General features: G+C 41.1%; 1 protein-coding gene across 1 annotated transcript in view; it reads right to left on the reverse strand.

Annotated features, from left to right (window-relative positions):
• The window catches only part of LOC126253113 (polyadenylate-binding protein 2), a 94640-nt gene that overhangs the window by 24105 nt on the left and 51974 nt on the right, over positions 1-18561 (reverse strand). Inside the window, exons 4-5 of the mRNA XM_049954225.1 lie at positions 13975-14042; positions 4450-4644 (exon numbers count right to left, since the gene is read on the reverse strand). Of these exons, the coding sequence (XP_049810182.1) occupies positions 4450-4644; positions 13975-14042 (263 nt within the window). The remainder of the gene's footprint in view (positions 1-4449; positions 4645-13974; positions 14043-18561) is intronic.

Here is an 18561-nt window from a genome sequence, read left to right on the forward strand (position 1 = left end):
AAGTTCCTTCGATACAGCTCAGCGACCCACCGCTGTCACATCTGCAATTAAATATATCATGGGTTTCACTAAGGTCTTCAAAGACCGTACTTGCCCTCCAACCCTTACACACAAACATGCTTTGTGTCTCCAATCATCCCCACCTCCCAAAGTCTCACTGTCCGGCCACACAGGAGCATTTCCCTTGTGACTAAGCATCACCCAGGAAGATACGTCTATTACGCACATGCTAGTAATGGTTTAAATAACGGTATAAACAGCTAGTTTCCCAGGCCCAGTGTTCTGCTAATTGGCCTGTCTACGAAGTGTTAAGGCATATTTGAACTCGTGGACATGCCTCTACTGGTGTATAAGTATGTAAGTAGACCCACAGATTGTTTTCTTGGCACAAAGGTAACTTGCAGTGTGGAACCAGGAACATATAGGTTAAATTTTTGTTTCATTCTCGTAAGATAAAAATATTGATTACATCACTTACAAAAGGTTCTGGCTCATGTTTTCGGTTAAGTTTTAGTATATTAAAATTCTGATGTGCTGTAGATTGCTCAAAAATTACACAACTTTGCTTAAAATAATTCATTCTAAAATAAAGGGTAATGGTATATAAAAAATTCTGTAATTTTTGTGACCAGATTAGTTTACTACAACTAAATATTCTAAAACAAACAAGAATTATGTAATTCCAGTTACCACTGTTTCTGTATTGAGAAGCAGAGGAGGCAAGAGGAGGCAAGTTAACTCGCTTGATATTGTCTCATCTAGTATGGAAACTAATCTTTACTGGCTCTCTTCTCAAAAAATATAGTTAAAAAGAGGAGGAGGAAGAATAAGAGGAGTAGGAGGAGGAGAGACAGCATGATGGTCAGGTCAGTATACCTGACTAACAAGGGAAGGTCCCAGCAAGGATTAACTTTTTGAAAGCATCTATAGAGAGATGTAAGTTAAGATCCCAGGTATCACATCCTGCAGCCATTTACCCTGGTGGGGCTGCATTTGCAAGAAATCGACCAAAAAAATGGAGTTTTATGTGATGTTCAACAGTATTAAACAAGGAGCATTGTACTGACTGACTGTGTGGTGTAACAGATAGAGTAAGGCCTTCACATGTAGAAGGTTATGGGTTCAAATCTTGTCAGGTATTTCAAATTTTTATCAAAATGACTGATCATTATTTTTATTCAATTAATGAAACCTATTTTTTATTCCTATTCCTTTCTCACATCATTTTAATCATCATATCACTTCTTGATATGCTCAATTTTTCTTTCTATCATTCTTTTTCCAGTTGAAATCTTTGTACATGTGATTTTAATTAATAATACATGCCAACAATGGCTGCCTTGGCCAAAAGGACATTACTGCAATGTGAAACTAAATTAAAAAAAAAAAAAATCTCTATTAGAATGTACATAAATTAACAGAAGCAGTAGAGCAGCACCAAGTTCAAGTACACCATTGGATAGCAAATTTAACACTGCAATTGCTTGTTGGAAGGTCTCACTGATATGACCAATATTTTGAAAGTTATTACAATACAAATACCACCAAGTTTAGTATTTTTAGGGTTTCATACCTTAACTGGCAGAAACAGAAATCTTATAGGATCACTTTCCCTGTATGTTCTTCTGACCAACTGTTAAGATCCCTTTTTCTCAGGAACAGGTGGATGTACCATTTTGAAATTTATAGCACATATCAAGGTCTACAGTACCTTGATGGAATGAAAAATTTTAAACTTCTATACCAATGCAATTGAAAGACATGACCATTTATGTCACGCATTTTGATAATCGTAAATTAACTCATCAAAATCTATAGGGTACTTCCTTTGACCTACAATCAACAAATTTGACAAGAAACAATGTTTCACACAAAAATGCCTCCCCTCTCCCCTACTTCACCCATTTTACAGATGAGGCTATTTTTACTAGGGAAGCAGTATTTCACTTCCGTAATACCAGTGGGCTTGTGAAAGTCCCCGTTACATTAAAAAGTACGATCACCAGTAAAGTTTTTCAATGAATGTCTGGGATTGGATTCTCATTATACTGTATTTCCAAAATGAAATAGACTATTACAAGAGAAACTGTCCACACTGTGGGAAGATGTTCTCCTCCACGTACACTTAAAGCTGTTGTTTCAACAGAATGCTGCTCTGCTGAATTCCACTCTGGTAGTCAGCTGACATTGGAATAGAGTGATCCGGCACAAGTAAGTTGGGTGCAATGGTCCCTGAAAGAGGCTTTGGCTTCCCATCTCACCTGATTTAACACCACTGGGTATATTTTTTATGGGGATTTATGAAAGTCTGCATTTAACTGACACCAGTCAATACCCTTGAAAAGTCGAGAGCAAGACTTTTTGAGGCTATGATAACAAATGAGTGATGAAAATGAAATGTAGTGTGGCTCGAGACTCCAGTCAGGTAGACCAGTCACCTGGTGGAAGTCTTTTTAGTTGACGCCACTTCAGCGACTTGCACGTCTGGGATGAGATGATGATGATGATGATGAATGCAACAAAACACCCAGTCCCTGAGTGGAGAAAATCTACAACCCAGCCAGGAATCGAACCCGGGCCCCTTAGCATGGCATTCTGTTGTGCTGACCAGAGTGATATTGTGCCCTGCCCACGACGTAATATCATACTATTTTCCTTTCCTATCAAAATATCAAGAGTTAAAGATATAATTTAACCACTGAGTCAATGAACTGCACTGCAAGTCAGCGAATATGTACGCCCAGAATAGTGAGAGCGGCATAGCATTATCATCTGTATTTTGTTCTATATAAGAATGCATGCTCATCTTTTCTTTCTCTTCTTTAGTCGTGCAACTTTCCGACAGCACCTCACGCTATCAGACACTTTATTTTCTCCCATTTTGTTCAAATGAACTGAAATTTTATTTCTTTTAGGAATTTGTTTAATTGTGACATTATTATTGCCAATTGAAATTACTGATATGACTATGAATACTTTTTTCTTTCGCTCCAGAGTCGGGCTACGATTAATGTAATTTCTACGTATTTCACCGGAATATGGCAAAAATTCATTGTTACGTCCAAAACTGTGATATTAATGCAAGAGATGTCAGATGTCAGTATAAAAAGCTTCCTTCGTTAAAAAATAATTGTTTAGTTTGGCATTTCTGCTTTCATTTCATAGTAACGACCATCAATCTCCAAATTTATAAATGTTACAGATTTTGCTTTACTACATTTTTTCTTATGTTGCCAAAGCGATACCCATGAAATTAAATTAAACTATTCTGTATTTTCTCACCTGGCGAGGAGACAGTTAGTAATTTCCCTGATATTATAGAAACCCAAATTAAACATTTTTCAGTACGCCACGAGTCTACCGACCTTCACTTCAAACAATAAAAAATGTAAAAAATAGTAGAAGTGACTTTTTTATGTAGTCGATACTACTGTGCACATTTTTGGACAAAAAATAGTTTCCATTATAGAGATAAGAATGTGGATTGTGGATTGTGTGTGTGTGTGTGTGTGTGTGTGTGTGTGTGTGTGTCAGTTTATGGCTATACAAAGTTGCACAATGTGGCCTGGTTGATGGCTTTACTGGTATATGAAATTTCTGTGTTACAAAATAATATTAATAACACTATGCACAAAATGTAGGAAAAAAAGAAAGCTTGCCACAAGTTTCCTCAAGTGAAATTTCCTGATATTTCCCATATTTCCAAACAAGTTTTAGCATTTCTCCCAGACAAATTTTGAGATCTCAAAGTTAAGTCAAGATGTAAGTTGACAATCTGTCTTTGTAGCTACGGTACAAGAAAGAATAGCGCAAATGTGGAAAAAGATAGTGTTTATTGGTATGAGGAAAAATCTGAAGTACTAACATCAACATCTCTCTTAACAAACTGTTTTTAGTTGGAGAAAGCAAGCCAAATGATGTGTGTTTCATTACGACCACTGCTGTTCTTTTATTTAAAAATAAAAAAAAACCATTTTCTCGGAGTTGCAAAACAGATTTAAAATATCTTCATTGATTTCAGAAATAACCTAAAAAAGAAGTAGGTCTCTTCAAAGAAGCATATAAGATAGAGAATAATTGTGTGAACCAACACTGTAGGTGACCGTCCATAAAATGTTTATGAAGACAGTAACTGTTCTCGAAAGAACAGATACTGTAGATGACCGTGCAACTTTTCCCTGGAATAAATGATGACTAACTGAAACCCTCAGCTGCCGACAGGTGTTGTTGATATACCTCAATGTGGACAGCTGAAAATGTGTGCCCTGACCGAGATTCGAACCCGGGATCTCCTGCTTACATGGCCTTACTAAAGTATAAGGCTATGACCATGAAAATAAAAATTATCTTACAGTACATTAACGAATGACAATCACAATTTATGAAATTGTATTTATCATCTTAATAGCCATCTAGTTTTATACAACAGTAAATAAGTGGAATGCTTACTTTTATCTGCCGTCCTCTAAAGAGAGATTCATCCATTGCCATTGCAGTTTGTACCGATTCACGTTCAGCAAATTCTATGTACGCAAATCCTTTGGGATGTCCATCAAACTTATTGCACAGTATTGTTACTCTGTTAATTGAGCCACAGCCATGAAAATGCTGCTCTAACTCCTCGGCAGTTGCTCCATAGTCAACCTTAAATTATGAAATATAATGTACTATAAAATGCAATAATATTTTCAAATAATGTATGTATATAATACATTGTATATCGATATTTACATTTTACAGCAATATTTTCAGACAATGCCATCTTAGTGCCAACAATAGCTTCTTGACTTTATAATGATATGATTTTATAATAAATCTTTATCTACTATACCAACTTACCTAAGTAATATTCATTAATATGTTGTTGCACTGTGGTAAAGCAAAGAACATGGCACTGATGATCACACACAACACTAACAAAACCAAAACACACATTGGTTCATTTCATTTAAAATCGCCCAAAATAAAGAAAACTCATTGCCATCATGTCACAGATATTTGTAAAAATTTGGTGTAATAAAGTAAATAAATAGAAAGCGATAAAATAATTTTTTTTAGATCAAAACTGTAGTCAGGGGGCCATTTTGAAATGTCTAGCATTTCCTCCATCTGGCGTCAGTACGAAAGGTAGGTTGAAAGTTTTTAACTACTATAACTCCCTTATTTATAAATCTATTTTATACAATTTGATGTTATTAGAAAGATAAAAGGACCAACTATATGACTAAACTATAAAAATGCTGCAACTGTACATACAAATATGTACTAATCTGTAATTAAAGTCATTTTTCAATTTTTTTTACAAACTTCATGAATTTCTTTCATCAAAATCACAAGCTTCACCATTTTAAATTTTATCTCAAAGAATTCCTACTATCATACATAACAACATAAAAAATCAGAAGGGTGTTTGTTCTGTTTAATCATTTAAAACAGAAAGAACATAAATAATAATATACATGTTTCATTTTGTGACTCTTACCTAGTGGTCACAAATGATCAGTTCTCATAAAACACATTCATAAAATTCTAAAAAGCATTCATTCTTTCAGATAAGTTTTCAATGGACAATATTATGTCTGATTCAAAAGTATATAAACGACCAGTACTTGTGCTTTCACTAGGAGCAGGCAAAGTCATTAAAATGTTTTCATAAGGAATCCAGCAAACATCAGTGTGAAGTGGCCATGAATAACTTGAGGAAGGGCCACTTGGACACATGAACTTGACTTTTGCATCTCTGTGTTCTTCACTTATCTTTAGAATTTTTCCAAGCCACCACTGGTTATTGTAGATAGCTGCGACAAATGTTTCTTCTTTAATTGTGTTAGAGGCAGTGGTTTTGAATTCCAAGAGGAACTTGAATGAATTTAGTGGGTGATGAAACATGCTTTATCGGCAACTTTTTTTCATTCAGTGGTTTGAAACAAATGATTCACTCTTGTCCCAGGAATGGTAGAACCAATCTCATATCATTTTTGTAACATGTTTGTGAATATGTTATCTCCTCTGTTTTAACAAAAGGTTTCTATTCCTGGAACATGAGTTTTGGCAAATGTAAACAGATCTTTTGGACTTAAAATGTGACTATCATATGGATGCTGTAAACTTGCTCTTGTTGCTAAACATTTAATAGTACCACCAACTCCATCACATGCATTTTTGCCATGACTAGTGGCAAAAAAATTCCATTCTGCAGTTACTCCATGACCTTGTTTGTGATGGCACAAATTTTATGAAGTTCTTAAAGTTTTTATATTGTGTAGAACATGCTGGATGTGTGGTAATTTTTCCAGTATACAAGTGAGAGAAGTTTTCTGGAAAACACAGAATGTGTTTGTATCATGCTGCAAACAGTCACTTTTACAACACAATGAAATTGACTTAATGCAGCCATCTGTTTTAAAATACACCACAAAATGATGAAGTTTGACTTTAATGTTCTGCCAATGAAATCCTTGTGCAGCATCCTGAAGCAAACAGGTATAGTTCTCTGCAAAATCCACTATGATGATGCATGTAGTATCATGGAGGGTTTCTTTACTTGATTTGAAGTAGTGACTCTGAGATTTTGATACATGACGATGATGTGTTAAGTTTTGAAATTTTTGCATGAGATAAACAAATTCTTTGGTCATCTTCATTCATGTCTCCAGTGAAGGTCGATCAGTCTGCATCCATTGTTTGAATACAACATTTTCACAATCTTGTAAGGACTCCAGCTCCATTAAAAACTTGCGCACTTCATATTCTTCAGGACACCTGTAGTGCCCCCAGAATTTTACGAAAGTCTGGAGACACTTGTGTTCCAGCTGCTTCGAACACACACGTTATTTTGTAGTGGGTTGTAGCATAAACAGATACACACTGCCGCAGAACGTTATTTGTGCAGGCCAACTGAGAAAGAAGAGCAAAACCGGGCCAACAAGTGACGCGCTTGGTTGCAGCAAAGAGAAAAGAAAAACTTCTGGCCCAGAATTTCGTGGACGAATTTCATGCACGAAAAACATTGGTGATTGTTTTGTGTTGTGGAGAGACAACGGAAGAAAAAAAAAAATTATTATTAAATAGTGACTTGGTCTCGAGCAGACGGACATGTATATTAGTATTGTATCATTGAGATAAAAATGTTCTTTAATTTGGTTGAATTCAGTCGTCTGCAAATTCCCTAAGAAATTGTGGGCTTACTGTTTAATGTGCCAGTGAAATGGTGTATTGAATTTTGAATATAGAATATGTCAACAGCAACTGAATTTTGAGAGTGTCTTTATTTGGACTAGATAATAGGATTTTGGAATAGTAGATGAATTTCCACCTTCTTCAAAATATAGAATCTTCGGAGAAGAGTTTGCAGCAAGCAGAAGACGCCAGAGCTGTGGGGAATCTGAGCCTGTATCTGGCATTCAAGTAAGTTCAAACTGATAGTCCAAGGAGCACGGCTCTAAGTTTTAGAGAAGAACCTTGGACCTTGCCATTGGTGGGGAGGCTTGAGGGCCTCAACGATACAGATAGCCATACCGTAGGTGCAACCAGAACGGAGGGGTATCTGTTGAGAGGCCAGACAAACGTGTGGTTCCTGAAGAGGGGCAGCAGCCTTCTCAGTAGCTGCAGGGGCAACAGTCTGGATGATTGCCTGATCTGGTCCTGTAACACTAACCAAAACGGCCTTGCTGTTTTGGTACTGCGAACAGTTGAAAGCAAGGGGAAATTACAGCAGTAATTTTTCTCAAGGGCATGCAGCTATACTGTATGATTAAATGATGACGGCGTCCTCTTGGGTAAAATATTCCGGAGGTAAAATAGTCCCTAATTCGGATCTCCGGGCGAAGACTACTCAGGAGGACGTCGTTATCAGGAGAAAGAAAACTGGCGTTCTACGGATCGGAGCGTGGAATGTCAGATCCCTTAATCGGGCAGGTAGGTTAGAAAATTAAAAAGTGAAATGGATAGGTTAAAGTTAGATATAGTGGGAATTAGTGAAGTTCGGTGGCAGGAGGAAGAAGACTTTTTGTCAGGTGAATACAGGGTTCTAAATACAAAATCAAATAGGGGTAATGCAGGAGTAGGTTTAATAATGAATAAAAAAATAGGAGTGCAGGTAAGCTACTACAAACATCATAGTGAATGCACTGTTGTAGCCAAGATAGATACGAAGCCCACGCCTACTACAGTAGTACAGGTTTATATGCCAACTAGCTCTGCAAATGATGAAGAAATTGAAGAAATGTATGTTCAGATAAAAGAAATTATTCAGGTAGTGAAGGGAGACGAAAATTTAATAGTCATGGGTGACTGGAATTCGACAGTAGGAAAAGGAAGAGAAGGAGGTTAATATGGATTGGGGCTAAGAAATGCAAGAGGAAGCCGCCTGGTAGAATTTTGCACAGAGCATAATTTAATCACAGCTAACACTTGGTTCAAGAACCATGAAAGAAGGTTGTATACATGGAAGTCGCCTGGAGATAGTGGAAGGTTTCAGATAGATTATGTAATGGTAAGGCAGAGATTTAGGAACCAGGTTTTAAATTGTAAGACATTTCCAGGAACAATTGTAAGACATTTCCAGGGGCAGATGTGGACTCTGACCACAATCTATTGGTTATGAACTGCAGATTAAAATTGAAGAAACTGCAAAAAGGTGGGAATTTAAGGAGATGGGACCTGGATAAACTGACTAAACCAGAAGTTGTACAGAGTTTCAGTAAGAGCATAAGGGAACAATTCACAGGAATGGGGGAAAGAAATACAGTACAAGAAGAATAGGTAGCTTTGAGGAATGAAATAGTGAAGGCAGCAGAGGATCAAGTAGGTAAAAAGACGAGGGCTAGTAGAAATCCTTGGGTAATCAAAGAGATACTGAATTTAATTGATGAAAGGAGAAAATAAAAATAATTCAGTACATGAAGCAGGCAAAAAGGAATACAAACGTATCAAAAATGAAATTGACAGGAAATGCAAAATGGCTAAGCAAGGATGGCTAGAGGAGAAATGTAAGGATGTAGAGGCGTATCTCATGAGGGGTAAGATAGATACTGCCTACAGGAAAATTAAAGAGACCTTTGGAGAAAAGAGAGCCACTTGCATGAATATCAAGAGCTCAGATGGAAACCCAGTTCTAAGAAAAGAAGGGGAAGCAGAAAGGTGGAAGGAGTATATAGAGGGTCTATACAGGGGTGATGTTCTTGAGGACAATATTATGGAAATGGAAGAGGAGGTATATGAAGATGAAATGGGAGATACGATACTGCGTGAGGAGTTTGACAGAGCACTGAAAGACCTAAGTCGAAACAAGGCCCAGGGTGTAGACAACATTCCATTAGAACTACTGATGGCCTTGGGAGAGCCAGTCCTGACAAAACTCTACCATCTGGTGAGCAAGATGTATGAGACAGGCGAAATTCCCTCAGACTTCAAGAAGAATGTAATAATTCCAATCCCAAAGAAAGCAGGTGTTGACCGATGTGAAAATTACCGATCAATCAGTTTAATAAGCCACAGCTGCAAAATATTAACGCGAATTCTTTACAGACGAATGAAAAATGGGTAGAAGCCGACCTCATAGAAGATCAGTTTGGATTCCGTAGAAATGTTGGAACATGTGAGGCAATACTGACCCTACGACTTATCTTAGAAGAAAGATTAAGAAAAGACAAAACCTATGTTTCTAACATTTGTAGTCTTAGAGAAAGCTTTTGACAATATTGACTGGAATACTCTTTGAAATTCCGAAGGTGGCAGGGGTAAAATACAGGGAGCGAAAGGCTATTTACAATTTGTACAGAAAGGACATGAAAGGGAAGCAGTGGTTGGGAAGGGAGTGAGACAGGGTTGTAGCCTCTCCCCGATGCTATTCAATTTGTATATTGATCAAGCAGTAAAGGAAACAAAAGAAAAGTTCAGAGTAGGTATTAAAATCCATGGAGAAGAAATAAAAACTTTGAGGTTCGCTGATGACATTGTAATTCTGTCAGAGACAGCAAAGAACTTGGAAGAGCAGTTGAACGCAACGGACAGCGTCTTGAAAGGAGGTTATAAGATGAACATCAACAAAAGCAAAATGAGGATAATGGAATGCAGTCGAATTAAGTCTGGTGATGCTGAGGGAATTAGATTAGGAAATGAGACACTGAAAGTAGTAAAAGAGTTTTGCTATTTGGGGATCAAAATAACTGGATATAAAATGTAGACTGGCTATGGCAAGGAAAGCGTTTCTGAAGAAGAGAAATTTGTTAACATCTAGTATTGACTTAAGTGTCAGGAAGTCGTTTCTGAAAGTATTTGTATGGAGTGTAGCCATGTATGGAAGTGAAACATGGGTGATAAATAGTTTAGACAAGCAGTTGGGGTGGGGGATGGGGGTGGGGGGGGGGGAGAAAATGAAGTTGGGGTGGGGGGGATTGAAGTTGGGGTGGGGGGGGGGAGAAAAATTGAAGTTGGGGTGGTGGGGGGGGGAGAAAAATTGAAGTTGTGGTGGGGGGGGAGAAAAATTGAAGTTGTGGTGGGGGGGGAGAAAAATTGAAGTTGTGGTGGTGGGGGGGAGAAAAATTGAAGTTGTGGTGGTGGGGGGGGAGAAAAATTGAAGTTGTGGTGTGGGGGGAGGAGAAAAATTGAAGTTGTGGTGGGGTGGGAGAAAAATTGAAGTTGTGTTGGGGGGGGGGGAGAAAAATTGAAGTTGGGGTGGGGGGTGGGGGAGAAAAATTGTAGTTGTGGTGGTGGGGGGAGAAAAATTGAAGTTGTGGTGGTGGGGGGAGAAAAATTGAAGTTGTGGTGGTGGGGGGAGAAAAATTGAAGTTGTGGTGGTGGGGGGTGGGGGAAAAATTGAAGTTGTGGTGGTGGGGGGTGGGGGAAAAATTGAAGTTGTGGTGGTGGGGGGTGGGGGAAAAATTGAAGTTGTGGTGGTGGGGGGGGCGAGAAAAAATGAAGTTGTGGTGGTGGTGGTGGTGGTGGTGGTGGTGGTGGGGAGAAAAATTGAAGTTGTGGTGGTGGTGGTGGTGGTGGTGGTGGTGGTGGTGGGGAGAAAAATTGAAGTTGTGGTGGTGGTGGTGGTGGTGGGGAGAAAAATTGAAGTTGTGGTGGTGGTGGTGGTGGTGGTGGTGGTGGTGGTGGTGGTGGTGGTGGTGGGGAGAAAAATTGAAGTTGTGGTGGTGGTGGTGGGGAGAAAAATTGAAGTTGTGGTGGTGGTGGTGGTGGGGAGAAAAATTGAAGTTGTGGTGGTGGGGGGGAGAAAAATTGAAGTTGTGGTGGTGGGGGGGAGAAAAATTGAAGTTGTGGTGATGGGGGGGGGAGAAAAATTGAAGTTGTGGTGTGGGGGGGAGAAAAATTGAAGTTGTGGTGTGGGGGGGGGGAGAAAAATTGAAGTTGTGGTCGGGGGGGAAGAAAAATTGAAGTTGTGGTCGGGGGGGGGGAGGGGAGAAAAATTGAAGTTGTGGTCGGGGGGGGGAGAAAAATTGAAGTTGTGGTGGTGGTGGGGGGGAGAAATTGAAGTTGTGGTGGTGGGGGGAGAAATTGAAGTTGTGGGGGGGGAGAAATTGAAGTTGTGGGTGGGGAGAAATTGAAGTTGGGGTGGGAGGAGAAATTGAAGTTGGGGTCGTGGGGAGGGGTGAAAAGGAAGTAGTGTGTGGGGGGAGAAAAGGAAGGGGTGTGGGGGGGGAGAAATTGAAGTTGGGGTGGGGTGAAAAGGAAGTAGTGTGTGGGGGGGAGAAAAGGAAGGGGTGTGGGGGGGGGAGAAATTGAAGTTGGGGTGGGGTGAAAAGGAAGTAGTGTGTGGGGGGAGAAAAGGAAGGGGTGTGGGGGGAGTAAAGGAAATAGTGTGGTGGGGGGGGAGAAAAGGAAGTGTTGTGGGGGGGGGAGTAAAGGAAGTAGTGTGGGGGGAAAAAAGGAAGTGGTGTGGGGGAGAAGGAAGTTGTGGGGGGGAGAAGGAAGTTGTGGGGGGGAGGAGGAAGTTGTGGGGGGGAGGAGGAAGTTGTGGGGGGGAGGAGGTGGTGTGGGGGGAAGGAAGTGGTGTGGGGGGAAGGAAGTGGTGTAGGAGGGGGGGAAGGAAGTGGTGTAGGGGGGGGGGAAGGAAGTGGTGTAGGGGGGGGGGGGGAAGGAAGTGGTGTAGGGGGGGGGGGAAGGAAGTGGTGTAGGGGGGGAAGGAAGTGGTGTAGGGGGGGAAGGAAGTGGTGTAGGGGGGGAAGGAAGTGGTGTAGGGGGCGGGGGAATGAAGTGGGGTGGGTGGGGGGAAGGAAGTGGTGTAGGGGCGGAAGGAAGTGGTGTGGGGTTGGGGGAATGAAGTAGTGTGGGGGGGAAGGAAGTGGTGTGGGGGGGAGGAAGTGGTGTGGGGTGGGAGGAAGTGGGGGGGAAGGAAGTGGTGTGTGGGGGGGAAGGAAGTGGTGTGTGGGGGGGGAAGGAAGAGGTGGGGGTGGGAGGAAGTGGGGGGGAAGGAAGTGGTGTGTGGGGGGGAAGGAAGAGGTGGGGGTGGGAGGAAGTGGGGGGAAGGAAGTGGTGTGTGGGGGGGAAGGAAGAGGTGGGGGGGTAAGGAAGTGGGGGGAGAAAAAGAAGTGGGGGGGTGTGGGGGAGAAAAAGAAGTGGGGGGGTGTGGGGGAGAAAAAGAAGTGGGGGGGTGTGGGGGAGAAAAAGAAGTGGTGTGGTGTGGTGTGGGGGGAAGAAAAGGAAGTGGTGGGGGGAAGAAAAGGAAGTGGTGGGGGGAAGAAAAGGAAGTGGTGGGGGGGGGAGAAAAGGAAGTGGTGTGGGGATGGGGAAGAAAAGGAAGTGGTGTGGGGGGAGAGAAAAAGAAGTGGGGGGGGAGAGAAAAAGAAGTGGGGGGGAGAGAAAAAGAAGTGGGGGGGAGAGAAAAAGAAGTGGGGGGGAGAGAAAAAGAAGTGGGGGGGAGAGAAAAAGAAGTGGGGGGGAGAGAAAAAGAAGTGGGGGGGAGAGAAAAAGAAGTGGGGGAGAGAGAAAAAGAAGTGGGGGAGAGAGAAAAAGAAGTGGGGGAGAGAAAAAGAAGTGGGGGAGAGAAAAAGAAGTGGGGGAGAGAAAAAGAAGTGGGGGAGAGAAAAATAAGTGGGGGAGAGAAAAATAAGTGGGGGAGAGAAAAATAAGTGGGGGAGAGAAAAATAAGTGGGGGGGAGAAAAATAAGTGGGGGGGAGAAAAATAAGTGGGGGGGAGAAAAATAAGTGGGGGGGGAGAAAAATAAGTGGGGGGAGAAAAATAAGTGGGGGGAGAAAAGTAAGTCGGGTGGAGAAAAATAAGTGGGGGGGAGGAAAAGAATTGGGGGGGAGAAAAAGAAGTGGGGGGGGAGAAAAAGAAGTGGGGGGGGATAAAAAGAAGTGGGGGAGAAAAAAGTTGGGGGGAGAAAAAGAAGTGGGGGGGGAGAAAAAGAAGTGGGGGGTGAGAAAAAGAAGTGGGGGGGAAAAAGAAGTGGGGGAGAAAAAGAAGTGGGGGGAGAAAAAGAAGTGGGGGGGAGAAAAAGAAGTGGGGGGAGAAAAAGAAGTGGGGGGAGAAAAAGAAGTGGGGGGAAAAGAAAAAGTGGGGGGGGAAGAAAAAGAAGTGGGGGGAAAAAGAAGTGGGGGGAAAAAGAAAAAGAAGTGGGGGGAAAAAAGAAAAAGAAGTGGGGGGGAAGAAAAAGAAGTGGGGGGGAAAAAAGAAAAAGAAGTGGGGGGAAAAGAAAATGAAGTGGGGGGAAAAGAAAATGAAGTGGGGGGGAAAGAAAACGAAGTGGAAATGTTTAAGGATAAAACATTCAGGACATGATAACAGCCAGACAGGTATCCGAGAGCCACCACTCTAAAAGACCAGTGGCTAACAACTATGACATTTCAACAGGTCTGGGTCTAACGAGGACAAATTCGCGCCAGTGTGGGTTCATAAATATGCCTGTGAGTTTGGTCAGCAATGATAAGCACACCAAGAAACAAACATTTCGAAAGCCTGATATCTCATTAACTAAAATTTAAGAATTATCACTAATAGTACTGACATGAAGTAATACTCACATTTCCAACATATATGGAGCGGTTGTCCACCTCCATCTTTTCTTCTAACGACATGTTTAACGGGCTTGCTGAAAATACAATTAATAATTTGACATTTGAAGGAAACTAAGGATGAACTGGACATTTTAACAGAAAAATTACGGAACACAAAATGAAGAAAAGACAATTACAAATCAAGTATTTATTATTTTCCTGTAAACCAAAACCTTGTGGAAGGAGGCACATAACAACAATGTAAAGTTTTTATAATTGTATGTCGGAATTTATGCTTTTGCACTGTGCAGTTACTTAAGATAAACCTGGTACCATAAATTCTAACTATGACCATGTAAAAGGTGAGGGGCATTGTGTGACACCTGGTACCATAAATTCTAACTATGACCGTGTAAAAGGTGAGGGGCATTGTGTGATAGCATGCCTTTCTATGTGGCACTATAGTATATGGGCTGCATATACAGTATGTGACCAAAAGTATCCGGACCCCCCCCCCCCCTTCCCCAAAAAAAATACAGTTTTCGTATTAGGTGCATTGTGCTTCCACCTACTTTCAAGTACTCCATATCAGCAACCTCAAAAGTCATTAGACATTGTGAGAGGAGATTGGGGGTGCTCTGTGGAACTCATGGACTTCAAATGTGGTCAGCTGATCGGGTGTCACTTGTGTCATATGTCTGTACGCGAGATTACCATACTCGTATACATCCCTAGGTCCACAGTTTCCAATGTGATAGTGAAGTGTAAACACGAAGGGACACACCATCACACCGGAATTCCAAACTGCATCAGGATCCACTGCACGTACTATGACAGTTAGGCAGGAGGTGGGAAAACTTTGATTTCATGGTCGAGCAGCTCCTCATAAGCCACACATCAGGCCAGTAAATGCCAAACGACGCTTCGCTTGATGTAAGAAGTGTAAACATTGGATGACTGAACACTGCAAAACCATTGTGTACAGTGAGAAATCACAGTACACAATGTTGCGATACGATAGCAGGGTGTGGGTATGACGAATGCCTGGTGAACGTCATGCGTCAGCGTGTGTGGTGACAACAGCAAAATTTGGAGGTGGTGGTGTTACGGTGTGGTCGTGATTTTCATGGAGAGGGCTTGCATCCTTTGTTTTGCATGACTTTATCACAGCACTGGCCTCAACTGATGTTTTAAGCACCTTCTTGCTTCCCACTGTTGAAGCAATTTGGGGATGGCAATTGCATCTTTAAACACGATTGAGCACCTGTTCATTATGCATGGCCTGTGGCAGAGTGGTTACACAACAATAATTTCCCTGTAATGGACTGGCCTGCACAGAGTCTCGACCTGAATCCTAAAGAACACCTTTGGGATGTTTTGGAATGCTGATTTCGTGCCAGGCCTCATCGACAGACATCAATACCTCTCTTCAGTGCAGTACTCCGTGAATAGTTGGCTGCCATTCCCAAGAAACCTTCCAGTACCTGACTGAATGTATGCCTGGGGGTGGGGACACACACACACACACACACACACACACACACACACACACACACACACACACACACACACTGGGGAAGACACTTTTAATTTTTTTATTTGTTTGCTTAATTCACTGTTGAAAGAGCATGTTTACCACAAATATTTTCCATTACATATCTTAAATTTCAATAATAGGAGTTTTATAGTAATGGAACTTTTTATGTCTATCACTTAAATAGCTAGTCCATACTGTAAACTGAACAAAAATGTAGAATACTTATCACATTCAACATCTTTTACAGTTACTACGTAATTCATGTCTGCACCCACAAAAGAAATGTACGTAAGACATGAAATACAGAAAAATCAATGTATCGAGTTGCACTGATTATGACCTCACTAAATTACTATTCTTGAGTGATGTACAGCGTAAGATTTTACTGCTATGCAATGTGTGTATTTGTGAAATTATTGTTTCTAACATTCCTTAGTTTTTAGTGTATTATAAGAACTTTTTCCTGGATTTTAAGTACCAAAATTTTCCACTTGGTTGTTAGACCCACAATGAACTTATGTTCTTTCATACCAAATCTCAGTTAATAACTTAGTCAAACAAAGTTGTACTCAAAAGTTTGAAATATATCTTTCCAGCTTCATATGACATTTTCATAACACATAATAAATGACTAATAAACTTCTCATAAACAAACTATAATTCATATAAAAAATACAGGGTGTAAATATGGTCAGGGAACACTTCAATTAGTTATTGCACAAGAGCCAAACATTGTACAGTATCATACATATGTCATTTTGAAGAGAAACCCTGAAAGTGTTTTTCATCTATACTGCCACACTGTAGTTTGGTAATTAGCCGATATTCAGCAATAGTCGCAAACATGGCGAGTTCAGGTGTGGAGCGAGCTTTCCGTGTGTTGCAGTTCGACAAAAACAAGTGTGTTACACCCATGTTGCAGCAATGGATGATGCCTCAAATGCTATCGGACTCTCCATCTTTCAGCGGGATGGGTCTCTACCCCATTTTCATCATGAAGTTTGTGGGTACCTGAACACGGAGTAGCCACATCGATGGATCAGCCATGCTACAGAAGGGGACAGCTGTTTCACGAAATGGCCTCCTCAATCACCAGGTATCACTCCGTGTTGACTTTTCTGTGGGGACACATTAAAGATCTGGTGTATGTACCGCCTCTACCACGTGTACAGCAGAGCTCCGGGAGAGAATACAGGAAGCGACTGTCACAGTCGACGATGCCATGCTGGGACAGGTATGGCAAGAATTCGACTACCGTATTGACATCTGCCAGGTCACCCACGGTTCGCATATCGAATGTTTGTAAAAAAAAAAAGCTTTCAGAGTTTCTCTTCAAAATGCAATATGTATGAAATCTGTACAATGGTTAGTTGTTCTGCAATAAATAATTGAAAGTGTTCCCGGACTTTATGTACATCCTGTATATTCCAGAGTATTTGGATTATTCTTAGCACTTCAGCATTTCACACTCTCAAACTACACCAGACAGAGGCTTTAATATGAATAGGCCCCCTATTTTCGTAAGTAGGACTTGCAAAAAAAAAACAATATTCAACAAAAAGCATAATATATAAGAGCAAAACCTGAATTGTAGCAATAAGAAGATTATAAACTATGACAATAATGACTACATCAACTAAATTAAATTCTAATTATGCTGGTTCATCACATCAAACAACTCCTGGTTTAATGTAACTGGATAGATGATAAAAATCTATTCACCGTACAGCGGCAGGAGAACACACGCCTATGAAGGTCAAGGAAACTTGCAAGCTTCTGGATCCAGTGACTCCTCCTGGCAGAAGGGTTTAAGGGGAAGGAAGAGAGATAAACAAAACACAACTTAAGATGTTAGGAACTTGGGAGAGTCTGGAAAAATCAGCCAGAATTCTGGGTCAGGGGCAACTTACTGGATGGGATGAGAAAGACTGACTGACTGTTGGGGACTGCACCGGACAAGACTTGAAAACCTGACAGTAGAATTGGAAGGTAGGGTCAGAGATTACTGACAAAACATTATGCAAGAGTTATTAAGAGCAGAAAACTAAGTAGGGAGAGCAGACAGGTCAGAATATGAAATATATGGAAAACTAACAGGTAGTGAAGAAAGGAATATCTGCTAAAAATAATGCTGACACCCAAGCAATTAATGTAACTTATCGCCAGGTGGGTGGTGAAAACAGGAACAGAATTTGGTGGCCATTTGCTGACAAATTGCTCCTTGGCTTCTGCCTAAGGTTCTTTGGCTGACATTCATTTGATCATTTTTCTGATGTTTCACCAGCACGAAAAGGCTTCACCCTCCATTGCTGGTGGTGGACTGGAGTCGAGATCACAGCCACAGATTATATGTACCTGACGTGCCAATGTCCAAGAGTTTTTTTGTGGTCATTTCTGGTGCGGTTCTCCCCTTGCTACCTGCAAGGGTCTTTTCTGCAGCACAGGAATCCAGGGTCCATTCATCTTGAGGCTTTCTTCTTTTTGTTAAAGCTATGCTCATTTGTGTATTTCTATAACTTCCCTGAACAAGCGAGGGTAATAAATTTTGTCCACAGCAAGAACTTCCATGTCAGTGAAATTCACTATGTGCCTGGTCTCTCAAAGCGCGTGCATCACTGTGGCCATTTTCTCTACCTACCCAATGTGCAATGCTGCTTACGTTCAGTGATCCTCGTGTCGACTGATCTTACAGTCATTCCAACATAGACTTGGCCACGTGTACATGGCACTCAGTACATTCCCGATATTGTAAGTGGGTCCCTCTTCTACCTTACCAATCTGACACACTCTTTGATCTTCTTTGTCAGTTTATAAATAATCTTTACACCATGTTTGCACCACATGCAGCTGGTTCCCTCCATCACTCTGGGGACGAATGGCCAAAAAGCCATACCTGACACTTCCTTTTCCATTGTGTCACTTCATAGAGTGATTCTGTGGTATTTCTCATGTAACTGGTGGAGTACCCATTGCCCCTCAGACTGCTTTCCAGGTGTTGCATCTCACATCTTGTTCCCATTACAAGCATGTTAATCATGCCTCTTTTCTGGTTCGGGTGGTGATCTGATTTTTTGTGC

Source organism: Schistocerca nitens, chromosome 4, assembly GCF_023898315.1.
Source record: "Schistocerca nitens isolate TAMUIC-IGC-003100 chromosome 4, iqSchNite1.1, whole genome shotgun sequence".
Lineage (NCBI taxonomy): Eukaryota > Metazoa > Arthropoda > Insecta > Orthoptera > Acrididae > Schistocerca > Schistocerca nitens.